Source organism: Ambystoma mexicanum, chromosome 7q (assembly GCF_040938575.1).
Source record: "Ambystoma mexicanum isolate Mex_15411 chromosome 7q, UKY_AmexF1_1, whole genome shotgun sequence".
Taxonomy (NCBI): domain Eukaryota; kingdom Metazoa; phylum Chordata; class Amphibia; order Caudata; family Ambystomatidae; genus Ambystoma; species Ambystoma mexicanum.
The window spans coordinates 852842994-852860662 of record NC_090941.1 but is presented as its reverse complement, the minus strand read 5'-3'; the positions used below and the strand labels follow the sequence as shown (position 1 = coordinate 852860662).

The 17669-nt window shown below is 44.6% G+C and overlaps 1 protein-coding gene across 3 annotated transcripts in view; it reads left to right on the top strand.

Moving 5' to 3' along the window:
* The first annotated feature begins 360 nt into the window (after positions 1–360).
* DEUP1 (deuterosome assembly protein 1) overlaps positions 361–17669 on the top strand; it is a 688113-nt gene continuing 670804 nt past the window's right edge. The window contains exon 1 of one of the 3 annotated variants that reach the window (XM_069639298.1): positions 361–696. In XM_069639298.1, the coding sequence (XP_069495399.1) occupies positions 593–696 (104 nt within the window). In that variant the 5' untranslated portion in view covers positions 361–592. The remainder of the gene's footprint in view (positions 697–17669) is intronic. The other 2 variants (XM_069639300.1, XM_069639299.1) reach the window with 2 other exon arrangements.

Here is a 17669-nt window from a genome sequence, read left to right as displayed (position 1 = left end):
GCGTCAGATCGTGCAGTACTTTTAAGGTATGATGACTAGTTGTAAAAATAAAACAATTCTCTATATTTTCCCTACAGATTTTTAAACAAATGTAATTCCAAATGTCAGAAACTGAACATGTGATTTTCAAAAGAAGGTATAACGACGTCTACTGAGCCAGAGCCACGGCCGACCGCACTTTATCCAACTAGAGGTCCACTTCAAGCCCTACACATTAATTATTTAACATTTAAATGTAACCGCAATAAGTCAATGGACAATGCGTGTTGCTGTTTCTCATGCTAGAAGTTTATGAGGAGTAGGTGTGTTTTCTGTCATAAGAAACACACATGGGCACGCATTGTTCCCGGAAATGACGTGACTCATAATTCATGCGACGTTGCTTGAAGTAAGTTTCCCGAAATCCTGAGCCATGAGACAAAATCATGAACGTTGACATTACTGTGCTCACCCCAGGCAAGTCGGAGTTTTCTCGCACAGCATGTCACAGTGGGCGGAGCCGATGTCATACGGTTCTCTGTTCTACTGTGTCGCACGTGTTTAAAAAGGTGTACTCCGCCGGGCACTTAGGTTTCCTGAACATCTAACAAGAATGGCTGATCCCAGTTTTGGCTTCTCGCCTTATGGCGTTCCCGAGGGAAAGAACATGGACTTGGCGCAAGAAATGGCGAGTTTAGGGGATTTTTTTCGTATGGGGTAAGTGTTTGGATGCAGTGAAATAATGCTTACATTTGATTTATTTACATGGTTTTCTAAAGGCAGATTGGGCTTCTAAAAGGCCTGAGCGATTTCATTGAAGTCAGGGGCCTTCCAGGGAAATTCACTTGGCATAAACACATAGATACGATGTGGACCCATAAGGCTTCCCAGTCTAACCCATTGAAACAACAGTAGTCTGTAGAGATCCTGAACATTTCTGAGATACACATATGATAACATTGTTTATGGTTATTTATTAAACATTTGTGTACAGCGCTTCATGTCAGAACTCATACTCTTCTACGTGATGTGTTAATTGGTGATATTGTTTCTCACTTCGATGGTAATCAATTTATTGACAGAAGCAGGATGTAGGGCTGAGTTGTGATTCAAACCTGCTGAGATTCAAAGCTGTGACGGCAGGTTGCACACAGATGTGTGATGGAAGCGTTTAACCAGTTAGCATCTTATTGCTAACACTAAACGTAATATACAGTTAACATTGCAGGGCAGCAGGTTGAAACAAAAATAGTGTTCTAATTTGCTGACTTCTGTTAGCTTAGCCTTAGGCATCTGTTCTTAGCCATGTGTTGTAGTGTAAACATCCCTGGTATTCTCAGTAAGTGGAATGTTGGTGATGCAGGTTGACCAGCACCAGCAGTCCTAGGTACCCTGTGAAGACATGCCCAGGGCCAGTTGGTGGCTGTTGCAGTAGGTTGTGGAGTGCTGCCATTTAAAGATCCTTTGTTAACTGTTCTGCTATATCTCTGTGGTATCTTCAATGTTGACAAGGTGGTTGTGACGAAATGACTACTGCTGCGCAGGAGTACAAGGATTGGTAGTGGCTAAATTGCCCACTCACCCCTCACACTCCTATGAAACCACAGTGATCCCAAACATAAATGTGAAGCAGGCACAGGTGAGAGATATACATCCTTTGCCTTTTGTAGTAACGTGGACCAAGGGCAGACTATACAGTCAAGAGGGTGAGAATTTGAAACAGTAGCAGCCTAAACAGCAATAGAACAACAGTCCAAAAATAAAGGAACGTTCAGTTAAGTTCTATAAAAATATGTATACTTTAATTATACCAATATGCAATGTAACTGCGCTAGAAAAACAGTAACAAGAACCCACCCATGCAAAGGAAGGCAGAGGCATGCAGAATGTGATAATGCAAGGCCTTTGGATACTTAGCAGGGTGAAAAAGACAATAAATCACCACAATGTCCAAAAGGAGCAAGCAAAAGTGGCTTAATCAGTATCTGGGGTCCCAACACATGGAACGAGAGTTGTGAGAGTTCTCAATGTACCCAATTCCAATGTACCTGATTCCAATGCTCTGAAACCAGTCGTCGAAATGTGATGCTTGCAAGCCGAACCTGGAAAGATGTTGCCTTAATCTCAGCCGCAACTCTGCACTGAATTGGATTCTAACGGTGTTCTGTGTGATTTGAACGTGGTGTTGGACAATGCATTTTGAGAGGTCACCAGGAGTGGTTCCACAATCGAGTATGGTTTGAAATGATGGGTACCGCTGGTATGGGACCACAAAAGACGGGATGATCCACCGGTAGGAGTCGAGCTGTGATGCAAAGTCGTGACAGTTCGATGATTTATCGGGTGATGCAGCAGTTTGAAGTTGTGTACATGGTGAGTGCTCTGCTGAGGTGCTGAATGCAGTTTGATCGATGAAAAACAGGAGCCCTTGTTGCTTTGGCTCTCTCGACTTTGTGAGTGATAATCCAGGGGCTCAAGTATAAGGTGAGTTCTTGTTCACATTCTCCCAACCCAGGGAGAGGCTGGCTTAAACCTGCATGAGTCCTACATCTCCAGTGAGGTCATGGGTACCAGTGGAGATGAAAGAGAGGCAGGCCTTCCTCCAGCAGCACTTCACCGCATGTGTGCATTGAGGATGGATAGGGAGCAGAGCTAGCTTGTCCTTGCCTTGGAACACTCCTTCACCTCACTGGTGGAGGACTTTGGAAAGGTCTGATGCCCAAAAGATGTCCAAATGAATTCTTCTTGAATTAAGAAATGGGGAGGTCCTTTCCTTATGAAGGCAGCAAGCCACAGGGGTTTGGTTAAAAACTAGCCTGCTTTAAAGGGACCAAACCTTTTTAAATTAAGACATGACTTGTGCCTTTTTGCATCATACCCAAAGTGCTTTTCTGCACCGAAAGTGCCTACAAGAAGGAAAGAAAAGCCAGTTGAAAAACAAGATGGCGGAATCCTTCCTCCCTTTGGTGCTGCTCTGCCTGCCTGTCTGAACCCACCCCCTTCTCTAGCCCTGCACATGAAAGTCCCTTTGGTTATACCCCCAGGAGTGATGTGCAAACGCCTCAAAGGTTTGACTCCCCTTCTTGGTGGTCTCTTTCAAGCTCCTGAACACACACACCCAACAATGCACATAATATCCAATAGACCAAACAATGAGGACGCTCGCCGTCAGGGGATTGAAGCTCTGAGATAAATTGCAAGTATAACAGACTTCATATAAGAATGATAGCTAACAAAGAACTCTGCTGCCCGAGAGCGCTCTGCCAAACAATACACAGGCAGCACATTATAAGTGTGAAAAGCGTCATAGTGACGTGAGGCTATAGGTACACAATTCTACAATACAATTGGAGAAATGGAATGATACATTATGCTTCTATGAGGGCTGACCACGTTGGATTGGCTGCTGCTTGGGTGTCGCTCTGGTGGCACGTGGGTCGGCTGGGCTCATCTTCGCGGTGAAGGTCAGGGTACAACAAGACACATTTCTATCCGACTAAACTAAATGACAGGAACTGATAATGAGAGACTAATGGCACACATACATTTCTACATGAATAGGTGTGCTTGGGTGGGTCACATGAGCTAGTTTATATGCATTCCAACCCTTACCCTCCACAATGCTTTTGATGTTGCATGCCCCACACCCAGCTGTCCACCTCAATGGTTTGATCTCCCATCTGTCTTCCTGATACCTGGGTTGATTAGAGAAAATATACTGCTGTGCAGGCATGGAATTTCACTGGGGGTTCCGGTGTGGCCATGGTAAGGTCAGGTCAGATAGGTATCTGTATGAAAAGGAGTTGGAGGGTTTGTTTGTTTGTTTTCTTATTTGTATTGCTCACCTGACCCGTGGGTATCAGGGCGCATGGCATGAGATAACTTACAGCTTAGTTACACATCAGAGTAATACAGTACATATGATTTATACATAAGAAGCACAATGTACATACCATAAGATACATTACAGCTTAGTTACACATCAGAGTAATACAGTACATATGATTATACATAAGAAGCACAATATACAAACAGAGATCAAAGGCAGCAGGGGCCTTACTTGGTTAGAGGTACCGACATATACACTTGTTAAGAGTATACCTAGTGATATAGATATCATGGTACTAACTAATTTATTTACTAAATTATTTACAAAGAGATAGAGAGGGTCAGCTCTCAGAGTCGAGGAGCTGGCCTTACTTGTCAGAATCTTTGAACCATCTTATAAGGTTCTGGCAGAAGTTTTGGTAGGATTGAACTAGTTGGTTAGTGTGAGTTGGCTGTGGTCTGGCTGGGTGGGGGCCTAGGGTGCCCAGGCAGTTTAGTAGAGATGGGTGGGCCCTAGTGCAGAGGCCAGCTCTGATCTCATGCTCTGCGGAATGGACACTGTGAGTTTGCAACAAATGAATCGCTGGGCTTCCGTGGTAACTGGGCTTGAGCGGAGCTGGCAGGACAGGAGGGAGTGGCGGAGCTCTGGGCTGTCTGTGCTGGCGCTCAAGATAGGAGAGCTGCTCTCTCTCCAGGGGGATGAATCTGGGCCTAGGAAAAGATCTATCGTTGTACAAGATGGAGTCTTAGGACAAGTCTAGGAGTTGTGTTATGTGTGCATGTGTCTATGTTATATTGCGCTGCAGGGCACTTCTACATGATATATTTGCTCAGGAATGGTGAGGGGGTGGAAATGGACCATCCCCTTCCCAACATTCCCCCCTTTTGTCAAACCTAAAGTAATGAATACCCCCCACCATTAGGTCTGCGTTCTTCTGCTTGTTTTACTGCTTCATCCCAGGCATAAGTACCTTTTATGATCATACATGCTCTACAAACATTTCTCAAACTCTCACCACGTCTAGCATATTCTTCAGGAGTAGAGGTCATGCAAATACAATCTCCATCCCCATCCAGAGCTACCCACACCTCCTTATAGTTTTCAAGGTCTAATGGTTATTTAATCGTTTTTTGTTATAATAATTGTCTACTTCATCCCCTGGATTGTAAATTATGACCATACAATATTTGTGCTCATTTTTTTCACTGGTTTGCACCTGTGCCTCCTTAGTGTTTGGGTTTTTCATTTTAGTTAAGTTGCAGATTGTCACCATCATCATTGCACTGTTGGGTAGTGCTTTTTAGCAGCACCTCAACCCTTATTGGCACACACACAGAAAAACCGCAGGAAGAAGACGATAATGAGACCCAGCATCTTGACAGCCATTTAAAGCCACAAAGGTACCCAACTGAACGCCATGGTGAACCAGCTGTTTTCCTCAATACCACCTTCTTTCTTCATCTTTACTCCTAGCTCATGTACTGCCGCTATCATGTGATAAGGTCCGTTTTCAGCATCAGAAGAAGGTACGAGTGTACAATTTTCTTACAAACACCTCCTTCCATTGCAGTTAGAAGGTCAAGAACATATCGGTTCTGCATAGTCATTAGACGGAGAGCTTGAAGTTCTACTTTGATAACATTGAATCCTTCCTCAGTGTCATTTTCCAGCTGGATGAGCTCCCACCTCACGATCTGGAGCCATTTGGCATTTACTCTTGTCTAGATGCTGGGTACGAGTGATGCAATAAATGTCTCTGCTGAGCTAAAGAGTTTGTATTGATCCGGTATTTGTGCAAAGAGGTCAGAGGATTCTAGTGATATGTAGTTGGAGTGTCTCTTTTTTCGGTGCACACTACCTGGCTGTCCTTCTTCAGGGAATATTTGGTAGATGGAGGGTTGCTATTCTGTGGGATGCAGGTCCTGTGGTTGCTTTTGGTGTCCACTCCCCCCCTTACATGGTCTTCAGGTATTACCAACAGTGCAGAATGTAGCGTTGTCAGGGTACAGTAGCCTCTCCAAGATGGTGGGAGATGCAGGTATGCCTGATTGCCACATACCCAATAAAAGTCCATTAAAGCCGCTGTGCCCTTTCGAAGGTCAGGAATAGCGAGTGTCGTGTTGCTGTGTCTGTTGGACCCAATAGGAGTTTTTCCTTCACCATAGAAGCATAGTTCATAATTGTCCTCTTGTCAGACCTTGATGGGTTTTTCGAAGACTGTGGCCCATGTCAGCTTTGAGACGTGTTTTGTCCATGTTTCAGCACAGGTTTGATCCATCCAGTTTAGTTGATGATCGGACCATCCTCGTAGTGCTTCTGCCTTGCACATGTAAGTTGATTGCAGTCTCTTGTCAGCGAAACTTGTGCCTTCTATTGCCAGGACCGGTTACTTCAGACAGTCTGGACCTTTACATATTTTTTCATCTAGTGGCTGGAGTTGTAATTTTACTGTGCGTGCCTGAAATCAACTCTTACTGCGACATAGTGCCAGATGAAGGAGACATTGGGCTTCAACTATAGGGACTTCTTGAAGTACTAGAATTTTCGGTGTACCCGAGGCATTGGGGATTAAGGAACACACATAACTACTATTAGTTGTTCTTTTACCAGTTAAACTCATGTCAGAATACCAGCTATTAGATTGGGCAGGGTGGCGAAGATCATCAATGGTATCTAGTTACTCTGCTGGTAATACAGCACTTGTCTCTTGCCATTGGCTGGCATTGTCATTGCTCATGGGTATTTCAGAAAAAGGGCTCAATATAGTAACATTTTTTTGCAGCGTTGTTATGTTAGGGGGTACCTTGTTTCTATTTTCCCAGATTACCCGACGGACCCCCTTCTTTTTTATATGGGCACCCCAGGTAAAAGACACCGCCAATATGCTCCCAAAATTTAAATCATCAAGGTAAATAACATAGCAATGAAATTCAGTGCACACTGGAAGCTATAGGTAGGCATGCTACTGTTTCTATTTCTACTGCTAACTGACTCATCATCTGCATTTGCTGTTTGTTCCATCATCATGGCACCTAAGAGATAAATAAAAAACGGCATGGGGTTAATATATGCAGGTGGGACAAGTTGGAAGTATAGCAAACTTGTGAGTGAGGTATAGTCAGAGGTAAAGATGTGAGAGATAGGTAGGAGCGGGGAGTGCTATAATATTCTGTTTATCATTCTATTTACATGTTATATGTTCCCTTCTTTTTTTGTTCTTTTGTGAAGGTGATTGGACGAGAGAGAAAGAGAAAGAGTGAGAGAGAGAGAGAGAGAGAGAGAGAGAAAGAGAGAAGAGCAGTATTGAACGTGCGAAAACATATATATATATATATATATAAAATCATTTGCTTCAATTAATTTACCCTATTTATTTCCCGTTTAATTTTCACTCACTTATTACTTTCTCATTTATTTTAGGGTGCTGCAATGTTTGTTTGCTCCTCATTCATTGTTTCGGGCATTACACTGTCATGTGCCTTTCTTATATCAGACAGGTAAATCCAGTAGCGCAGTCCCTTAGCTTTTACTGCTGAAGGCGTACAATAGATCCCCTCATATTGGCCATGGAACCTTGGAGAGTTCCATTCGCTTACCAAGTTTCTTACATACACCAATTGGCCAGGCATTAGAGGCTGTTCTGGGCTGTCTACTGTGGGGGTGGTTGTGTCATTTCCTGTTCTCTGGTGAATGGGGGTGCCATTTGTTTGGCTATGCTCCGGACAGCTTGTGTTAATTGGGTAAGGTATTCTTTGAACTCTTCTCCTAATACTGTTGCTGTACTGTGTGCATCTGACATTCTCCGCTGTGTTGACAAAGGCATTTGCATGCGTCGACCAGTTACCATCTCGTGGGGGGACAAATGGTGGTCCTTACTTGCTTGCGTTTGGAGCTGAAACAGGGCCAAAGGCAAGTAATAGACCCAATTGTTCTTTAGTGAGTGAGACAGTTTAGAAAATCCACTCCTCAATAAACCGTTTATTTTCTCAACCGCTCTGTTTGATTACAGATGGTAAATGGAGCATATTTTGTGTTTTATTCCTAATAAGAGAGTCACTTCTTTGAATGAATCATTTACGAAGTGTGTTCCATTGACAGAGCTTATTAAATCACATATTCCCCATCGAGGAAACACTTCCCGGACAAGGAATTATGCCGCACACTTCGTGTCTGGGTGGGCACATGGTTCTGCTTCTACCCACCTTGAAAAAGGGCACACTATTACAATCATTTATTTATTTATTTATTCAGATGTGTAAAGCGGTCAAAAGACCGGGGCATCCTGGCGCTTGTTACAGACATATTTCTTACTTACGTATGATTAGACAGTTGCAAATTACAATACAGGCATGTGAGAAGGCATGGAAGAACAGTGCATTAGGTTAAGAGAGAGGTTTTCAGTTTCCTTCGGAAGGCAAGAAACAAGTTTTCTGCTCTGATATCTGTGGGTAGTGCTTTCCATAATTTGGCGGCAATGTGGGGGAAGCGTATCCCACCAGCGTTGGCCCTGTTGATGCGTGGGATGTGAAGTTGGTTAGTGTAGTGAATCCTAGTAGGTCGTGTTGAGGTGGGTTTAGCTATAGTCTCTGATAGGTATGATGGCGCTGTGAGAGTGAGGCATTTGTGGGTGAGGGTGAGGATTTTGAAAGTGATGCGCTCTTTAACCGGGAGCCAGTGAGCTGCCTTTCTGGCTTGGGAGATATGCTCTCTTTTGGGGATGCTTAATGCTGCTCGTAGCGCGTTCTGTGTGATTTGGAGTCGGTTTAGGCTTTTTTCAGATGTACCTGCAAGAAGGGCATAGCATTAGTCTAACTTGGCCCAATTGTTGCTCTGGCTATTGATAGGCAGTTAGGCTTGGGTAGATATGGTTTTATGGCATTTATGAGCTTTGTGGTGTGTGCTGCTGCAGAGGTGATGGCGCTGACCTGCCTAGTCATGGATAGGGGATAGTCTATGTATACCCCTAAGGTCTTTACGTAATCATATATCTGTCTCTGTTACATCTCTCTCCCATGTCTGCATAATCAATGTGCAGTTCACGGAAGGGCCCTACAGGGCGGTCAGTGTTCTTCGCAGTGTTCTCAGAGTAATTCCTGAATTGTATGTTTGACATGTCGTGCATTCTATGACCATTTTGTTGAGATGCTCCTGAAGGGGTTTGGGATAAACCAATCCTCCTGGAGATCAGCAGGGATGTGTTGTTTGGATGTATGAGCTGGGAAGTGCAATTGCTCGAAGGCCAGTATTAGTAATTCAAGAGGCATTACCCCTTTGCCTGTGTTATTTTGTCTGCACAGCAAATCTGTTGGATACTGTGTGCATCCTCTTTTAATCCATAGCTCTTGTTCTGCGGGCGGTGCTTTCTTTTGTAGCTCAATTATTTGAGCTATTGGTAAGGAGCTGTAACTTTCCTCTTTGGGCGTTTCCTGTTTATTTATTAATACATATTCTATGATAGGTGCTAGTGGTAGGTATGGTACCTCCTTGGCAGCTGTGTCTGCTGCTGTGTTTCCTAATGATATTTCATCATTGTTCTAAGTGTGCTCTTGGCATTTCACCAGGGCTACTACAGAAGGTTCTGCAAGAGCTTCAATCAATTTGTTTAGTAACTCTGCATGCTGTACTGGAGACCCATCTGCCCTCCTAAATCCCCTTCTTCTCCACCTGGACAATCCAGCATGTACCGTGGTAGTCACGTAAGCTGAATAAAAGTAAATTCGTCACTGCACACCTTTTCGCTGCATGTAGCACCTCAATCTGAGCAACTAGCTCTGCGGCTTGTGCAGAGAAATGCATTGGTAATCTTTTTTTGCTAGCACTTCGTATTCTCCGTCTTCCAACCTTACTACTGCTGCCCCAACACGTTTTTCTCCTGTTTCCGGACAAATTGACGCTGTACCATCTACAAAGTATATCTCTCCTTCGTCTAACCCGTTTTCCCTAGCCTTTGGTATGTCATCTCCTTCTCCCTCGTATGTTGCGCAGTTGTGTTCTTGCATGTCTTGTACTGTGCATTGCTCAGTAATGAAGGTAGGTGGGTTTACTGTTTTGCAGCGCACTAAGTGTACATAAGCACTGGAAATTATTATCTCATATGCTGATGCTCTTTGGGTAGTGAGGGTGGATTTGGACCTTTCGAGGATGGAAAACAGGGAGTGCGCTACATATAAAGTGACAGATGAACCCATGACAATGGTGGAGCTTTTTTCAATCGCGAAGGTGGCATTTGCAAGGGCTTGTTCGCACGCAAAATGGCCTTGCATTACTGAATCAAGGCTGCTGCTGTAATATGCCAGTGGTTTGTGGCCCAGGGATATTTTCATGCGTTAACACTGCTGTCATTAGTGTCCCATTAGAATGTGACAATAAGTAAAACTTCCGATCATAGTCAGGGGTTGCTAAAACTGGTTCAGTGCTTATTAATTCCTTGAGATTTTGAAAAGCTGTTTGCAGCTCTGTCATCCATTTTAAGTGTGTTTTCTCTTTCTGTGCCTCTTTAAGCCCTTCTAACAGTGGTTTGGTATAGGCTGCATAGTCAAGCTCTACAATAATTGCATATTCTGAGAAAATGTTTGCATGTCTTTCATAGTATGTGGTCTGGCTGAGGCATAAGTGGGGGGCACTTGTTGCATGCCTGTGTCGTAGTAGGAACGTGGTGCACTGAGGGGGCTTGGTACCTTTCTATATTATACCATCACTTCACATGGGATACTTACTTCCAAAATGATTTCCCCGTCTTGGTTGTCAGTGAACAGCTCCTCCTCTGTTAACTCTCTTAACGGTATATAAGGATCAGTGAACAGCAATGTGCTCCACTCGCAACCTTGCGTTTCCGTTCCTATGGCAACTATTCTTTTTGCAGACACCTGTACTCCTTCTAAGTATAGGGTCAGTATTGTGCCAGCTTATATCTCAGGTGCCGCTACAGGGCGAAACACAAAATCTGATGGTAATCTCCATTCTTTTCTAGTGAGCTCAGGTACTGCCTCAGCCAACACTCGGATCCCATAAATAAACATGTCAGCGTTCTCGGGTACTCCTCTCACCTTTATTTCATTTGCTATTGCATTTATTTAGAGCACTGCTCTAATAGCACACATGCCTGGAGTAGAACAAACAATTCCTCGGTCAGTGAATGATATCGTCCTGTTCAACTTACTGAGCAAATCTCACCCTAACAAATTGACTGGTGAGCTTTCATAATATAGTATATTTTGACATCCAGCTCTTTTGTGAAAGGAACCGTTACTAAGCCCCAGAGAATCGTTGCGTCTCAAGATTTTTGTCTGATAGCAGGAAATCACCTTCACAAACACATGAATTTTCCGCCCTAAAGATGAACTGTTTGTCTCCCTCTCTCCACCCCTACCAGTAGTTCCTCTTCTGGTCTTAAGATAGTGGATAGGACTGGACACGCAAGTTCTCTCTATGGACTGTCCTAATCAGGGTGAGTGTCTGTCCCGGGGCAAGAGAAAATATTGTCATTCAGCACACAAGTTCCTTGATATGTTCCGTTTTCAGTGATGGCGAATGGGTTGTTATGCTGATGGGCAATTTGGTTTGGGGCATTTTACTGTGATTGTCGGCATGTGGGGGGAGTCAGAGGGTGTTATAACCCAGTATGGATCTGCTATTTGGCTGATTGTCTTGTTCGTTAGTCCCTTGGGGAAGGCCGTATGGGCTTTGTGGTGCCCGCATTGTGGTTGATTGTTGTATCCCTGGTTGTACTGATAATTGCCCCCTGGCCTGCTGCGGTATTCCCTGGCAAAATGGCCCCACCTCCCGCACGACCAACATTGTCCAGACCCACCCCCCTTGTTCCTTGCCCTCCGTATCCCCTTCCCCTTTGTCCCTGGAACCCACCTCGTCCTCTTACCGGTCTTCCATGCCACTGAGGTCTCATGTACTGTTGTTCCCCTCACCACTGCTCCTGTCCGTTGTCTGACCACATTACAGCCATTGTAGCCTGTGCCGCCACTGAGATGCCTCCCTCTTCTCATGTTGGGTCTGCTGAGGTGCTACTGTTACCACTGCAACCTTCACCAGTTTACTTTGTACTAGTTTCGCTTCGTCGTTAATTTCCTCTGTGCAATTTCTTTCTCCCTTTCTCTGATCTTCCTACAATGATGTATTATGATGCTCTGTATGTCAGGCCATCTCTTGGCTTCTATCCCAGCTATTTTATCAAGGGCCTTCTGTACTTCCTTTGGTAGGCCTCGCTTAATTATGAAGTAAAATAGGGAGGTGTTTTGATCCCACGCCGTACCCGTCTCTGCCCTCCACATTTCCTGCAGCCGAAGGATATATTCCGCAGCACCCTCCTTGTCCCCATCATACACTGCATGATAGATTGTAAATCGGGTGTGTAGGGGAAAGTTCTCCGGAGAACATCCCATACTCGTGTCCTGATGTTATTAAATGATGTCTGTCGTGTATATCATTCCCTATGGTCACCCCTGGGAACCCTGCCTTCACCCACACTGAGTCTGCTTGATCTCCTACTGTGGAAACCAAAAGGATTTTAATATCCCGATATCCCCTCAGTGGTTTTCTTTTCAAAGGCATAGATCCATTTTCCTGCACCCGCCGTAAGTGGGGGATAGATTTAAGGAGGTTGTTTTTGTCCATCTGTGCCCAGGGCACATAATGAGGTCTCCCTGTTCCCTTGTAGATCAATGGCATTTGCAATGTTGATTTTGTCTTTCCTGTACTTCCCTTCACTGCTTTCTTCTTTGCAAAGGCCATCCTCCCAATTCTGTTTCTGAGCCTCCCTTCCCATTTCTCGCTCCTCCTGGGGGATGCCCACTGCACCTGCTGTATCTCTCCCTCTCCTACTACTCTGTCCTCTACTTCGTCAAAATCACTCCAGTACTCCTCATCCCTTACCGAAGCTAGTGTGTCATATCCCACACTTTCTGTCTCCACCTCCCTTTCCACTTGTACCGCTCGTATGGGTGCATGTCAATCTGGAACAAAATGTCTCCCGCCTTTCATTCACCCTCAGGGACTGGTGATGACAATCCCTCCCCCTTTTTTTCATTCACCCATTGCTCATGGTAATGTTTAATTCGCTCACTGTACAAGGGGAGCTGCTTACAAATATGGGACAGAGGAGTATCCGTCCCCATCTCCCCAGATATTTCCCCTTCTTGTGGTCACTCGCTTTGCCAACGAACGACAACTCCGTTATTCCATGCCCTTCTTAATATGCTTTTATCTTTCTTCTAAGGACACTTAACAAACCTTGATCTTTCCCTCTTAAACGTTGCAACACAAATACAAATGTACGATAGAAAACATTTAACATGACACATACATTGACTCACTCCTGATGACAATACATAAAAAAGATAGACAAGGAACATATATTCCCCTCCCCTCTTAGAGCCAACTCTTGTTCACGTTCTCTCAACACTAACATCACTTCGCCCCTCTTGGGCCTACCTCCACAGTTGTAAGAAAAGATGCTAAGATAATAAACTAAAACAACAACCGCTATTTGTTTTCGAGCCGTCTACATATATGGGCTCCGACTGTATCACCTCTTCACTTCTTTAACCGCACTGGTCGGGACAGTGCACTACGACGTCGCCTTCCACCCCCTTTCACAGCTAGGTTCCCGTATTTCCTCTATTCCACTTCTTTTACTCATTTAATCTCAATAAAAAACCTAATGGCCATGAAAAAGAAAAAGCACTTTGTTCAAAGGAAGATAATCACTCAAAAACATCCAATCATTGCATGTTCCTATCAGTCACACTGCTCTATATTCCCCTTAGGCTGTTAACATTGCAATTTATACTCACGTGCTCGTGTTCTTCCAAGATCCTACGTTCACGGTCTATCCAGAACCTCTGGGCCTCCCCCTCCTTGCGGCACCCTGCTCAGGCGAGCAGTGGGGTATTCACAAAGCCGGAAACCCACGGAAAACCTTCGCTTTTTAGCATACGCGTTTTCAGGACTGGTCAGCCGTAGGTGGGGGCGGCTTACAGGAGAGGCCCTGCATCTCGCCGCGGAGGTGCAGGGACTCGAGGACAATCACGTGAAAGGGGTCACCAAGTGAAGGCACACACCCAACAATGCACATACTATCCAATAGACCAAACAATGGGGACGCTTCCCGTCAGGGGCATGAAGCTCTGAGATAAATTGCAAGTATAACAGACTTTATATACGAATGATAGCTAGCAAAGAACTCTGCTGCCCGAGAGCGCTCTGCCAAACAAATACGGGCAGCACATTATAATTGCGAAACGCGTCTTTAGTGACGTATGGCTATAAGTAGAAAATTCTACAATACAATCGGAAAAATGGAATGATACATTATGCTTCTATACGGGCTGACCACGTTGGATTGGCTGCTGCTCAGGTGTCGCTCCTGTGGCACGTGGGTCAGCTGGGCTTATCTTCGCAGTGAAGGTCAGGGTACGACAAGACACATTTTTATCTGACTAAACTAAACGACAGGAACTGATAATGAGAGAGTAATAGCACACAAAAAATCTTACATGAATAGGGGTGCTTGGGTCACATGAGATAGTTTATAGGCATTCCAACCCTTACCCTTCACAGTGCTTTTGATGTTGCATGCCCCACACACAGGTGTCTGCCTCAATGGTTTGATCTCCCATCTGTCTTCCTGATACCTGCGTGCTTGTGTTCATTACAGAAAATATACTCCTGTGCAGGGATGGAATTTCACTGGGGGTTCTGGTTTGGTCAGGGTAAGGTCAGGTCAGATAGGTATCTGTATGAAGAGGAGTTGGAGGGTTAGTGTGAGTTGGCTGTGGTCTGGCAGGGTGGGGGTCAGGGGGGCACAAGCAGTTTAGTAGAGATGGATGGGTCCTAGTGCAGAGGCCTGCTCTGATCTCATGCTCTGCGGAATGGACACTGTGAGTTTGCAACAAATGAATTGCCGGGTTTCCGTGGGAAAAGGGCTTGAGCAGAGCTGGCAGGACAGGAGGGGGTGGCGGAGCTCTGGGCTGCCTGTGCTGGCGCTGGGGATGGGAGAGCTGCTCTCTGCAGGGGGATGATTTCTGGTCTTAGGAAAAGATGGCATCTATCGTGGTACAAGATGGTGTCTTAGGACAGGTCTAGGGGTTGCGTTATGCGTGCATGTGTATAGGGCACTTCTACATAATATATTTGCTTGGGATTGGTGAGGGGGCGGAAATGGACCATCCCCTTCCCAACAAGGGGATTTTTCAGAACTTCCCGAAGACCACACCTTCAGTTTGGTATAAATAGGCCACTCAGGAGTCAACTGAATGAAAACACCAGTCCCAGCCATTGGTAGGTGGCTCATAAGGGCTCCTTTTCCACAACTCCTCTTATATCTACTGTAGGCAGAAAGCTGACTCAAGTGTTTTGAACCAGTTGAAAATAGCCTTCCCGACCTCATATTGTTGGACTAAGTCCTTGGGGATGTGCACCTAGGCTATCCTTGGGAGCTATCACTGGAAACACTTCCCTCCCCTTGGAGTCTGCTTGCAGGATTCTATCTGACCCGTTAGCTCAAGTTTCAGTGAGTAGCATCACAAAATCCCTTTGTTTCTTTTCCTCTTAGGCCACTTTCTGTCCCTCTAAGCAGATCTGCCAAGAGGGACCACCCTGGCACTATGCTGAGACACAGGGCTTGACAGAACCCTGGGCCATAGCCGGGTACCTGTGAGAGGCTACACATCCCGCCCTTTTAGGGGTATTGTGGGAACTGCTATCTACATCGCTGTCCTCCACCACTCCTACTCCCCCCAGAGAAAGGGATACTTGAGATGGGTGCACCAGATCGCTGCTGGCCCCCTGGATAAATAATAATAATAATAATAATAATAATTTGGCATTTATATAGCGCTACGAACCCTGGGGTATCTGAGCACTGCTTATTATTACCCACGGTGTGTGGTGCTCATTTATCGACCTTGGAAGGATGAAAGGCTGAGTTTGGCCTTGCCGGGATTCGAACCTGTGTTAGCAGGCTCTGCACGTGTGTCAAAGCGAGCGCTCTACTCGCTGTGCCACTTGACTTGACCGGCTGGTTCTCTTCTACCCCCCCAAGATTCTTCAAAAGCATGGAGGTACTTAAGCAGTTCGGCTTTCTTGGTCTTACTGCCATGAGGGAGTCCCCAGTCTTGACAGACCTTGTGGAGGGCACTGAGGAGGGCACTGACTTTTAATCCATCCATGGTGCTCCTGTCAAGTTCCATAGTAGCAGAAATGCTTGTCAATGTTTCGAATATTAATTGCGCAAACAGTAGGACTCAGTACATGCGGTTCAAGATGTACTTGTACCCCACTCACCAGATCTTGTCAATCTGTAACCAGCACCGAAGTCCAGAAGACTGCAGGTTTTGTGAAAAGTGGGGGCACAGACACCTTGAAGCATCTTATTCTTTTTTGTACAGGCCTAAGAGAACAGCATTTTTGGGCTCCATGTTAGCAGAAAGGCATACAGATGACGTGCACTTGTGAAGTTTCTAAAAGAGGTTCTTCGTGATGATGCCGGTAATCCACTGGAGAGAAACATGTCATAAAGTGCGGACACACGAGGGCAGAAAACCAGGCTTCCATTTCCCTTAAAGAATCAAGAAATCCGGACCATAAACAAACTTAGTTATTTTAGGATGGACTCTGATATGACAAAAGGTTTGAAATAAACCAAATGTTAAATAAATGAAATAAATAAAATGCACAAACTTATTTGAAAGACTAAGCTATAAGCACATCCATACCGCTGACACCAGTGTGACAAAATGACTATTTCCCTGAAGGAGTACAAGGATGAGTAGTGGCTAAACGACTGTCTCAGCCCTCACACTTCTATGAAACAGTGATCCCACTCATAAAGGTTAACAAGGCAAAGTTAAGCAATATGCTTCCTTTGTCTTTTATGGTAACCTTACCTGAGAGCAGGCTGTACTCTTAAGAGAGGTTTGAATGTGAGATAGCAGCAAACAAAACAGCAATAGTACAACAGTACTAAATAAAGTAATTTCCAATCAAGGTTCTATAAATATACATACTTTAATTGGTACAGGCTATGTAAATCAGGGGGAAAAGTATTACTACTGTATAATCTGTAATATATTCATTTATTCTTATTCGTGGAATTATTTTTGGCTGAAAATGTGTTGTATTTTACTGTAATGAGTTTTATGAATTGTGGTATTCAAAGTAAACTTGATTTGATTGATTGATACTTTCATTAAATACAACAATATGCAAAAAAATGGTACTACGAAACACTAAAAAGAAACCACACCTATAAAGGAAGACAGAGAGATGTGCAGACTGTAAATATGAAATAACTCTGGATACTTAACAGGCAGGAAAAGGCAATAAACCACAATGTCGATTAAGGATATGTTTCTTTAGGAGAATGGAGCAAGAGGTACTTAATCAGTCTCTCGGGCCCCACAAATGGACCAAGGGGGACGGGGTTCTCAGTGTACCTCATTATGTCATTTTATGTTATGTTAAGCCAATTTCTTTGCGCCCGATCACCCTGAAGTATCTTGGCGCTAGAGAGAGGAATCCGCTGCCAGGACCAGATCAGAACTCAGCTTAAAATAAGAATGTTTTAACAGCCTTTCTAAAGGCCAGATAGTTGTACATTTTCTTAATGGCCAGAGGGAGTTCATTCCACAGCACCGCAGCTGCTTTGGAAAAGGCTTGTCCTCCAATCCATACCCGTTGGTAGGTAGAAACTACCAGTAGGTCAGCCGAAGCAGAGAGCAAACTATGACTGGGATGATAGCGGGTAAACTTAGCCTGAAGGTATTCTGCACCTTATAGTGCCTTAGGCAGTTCAACAATGTTGAACTCAGCTTCTAGATGTGGTTTCTGCATGTCGAAACTGGTTTCA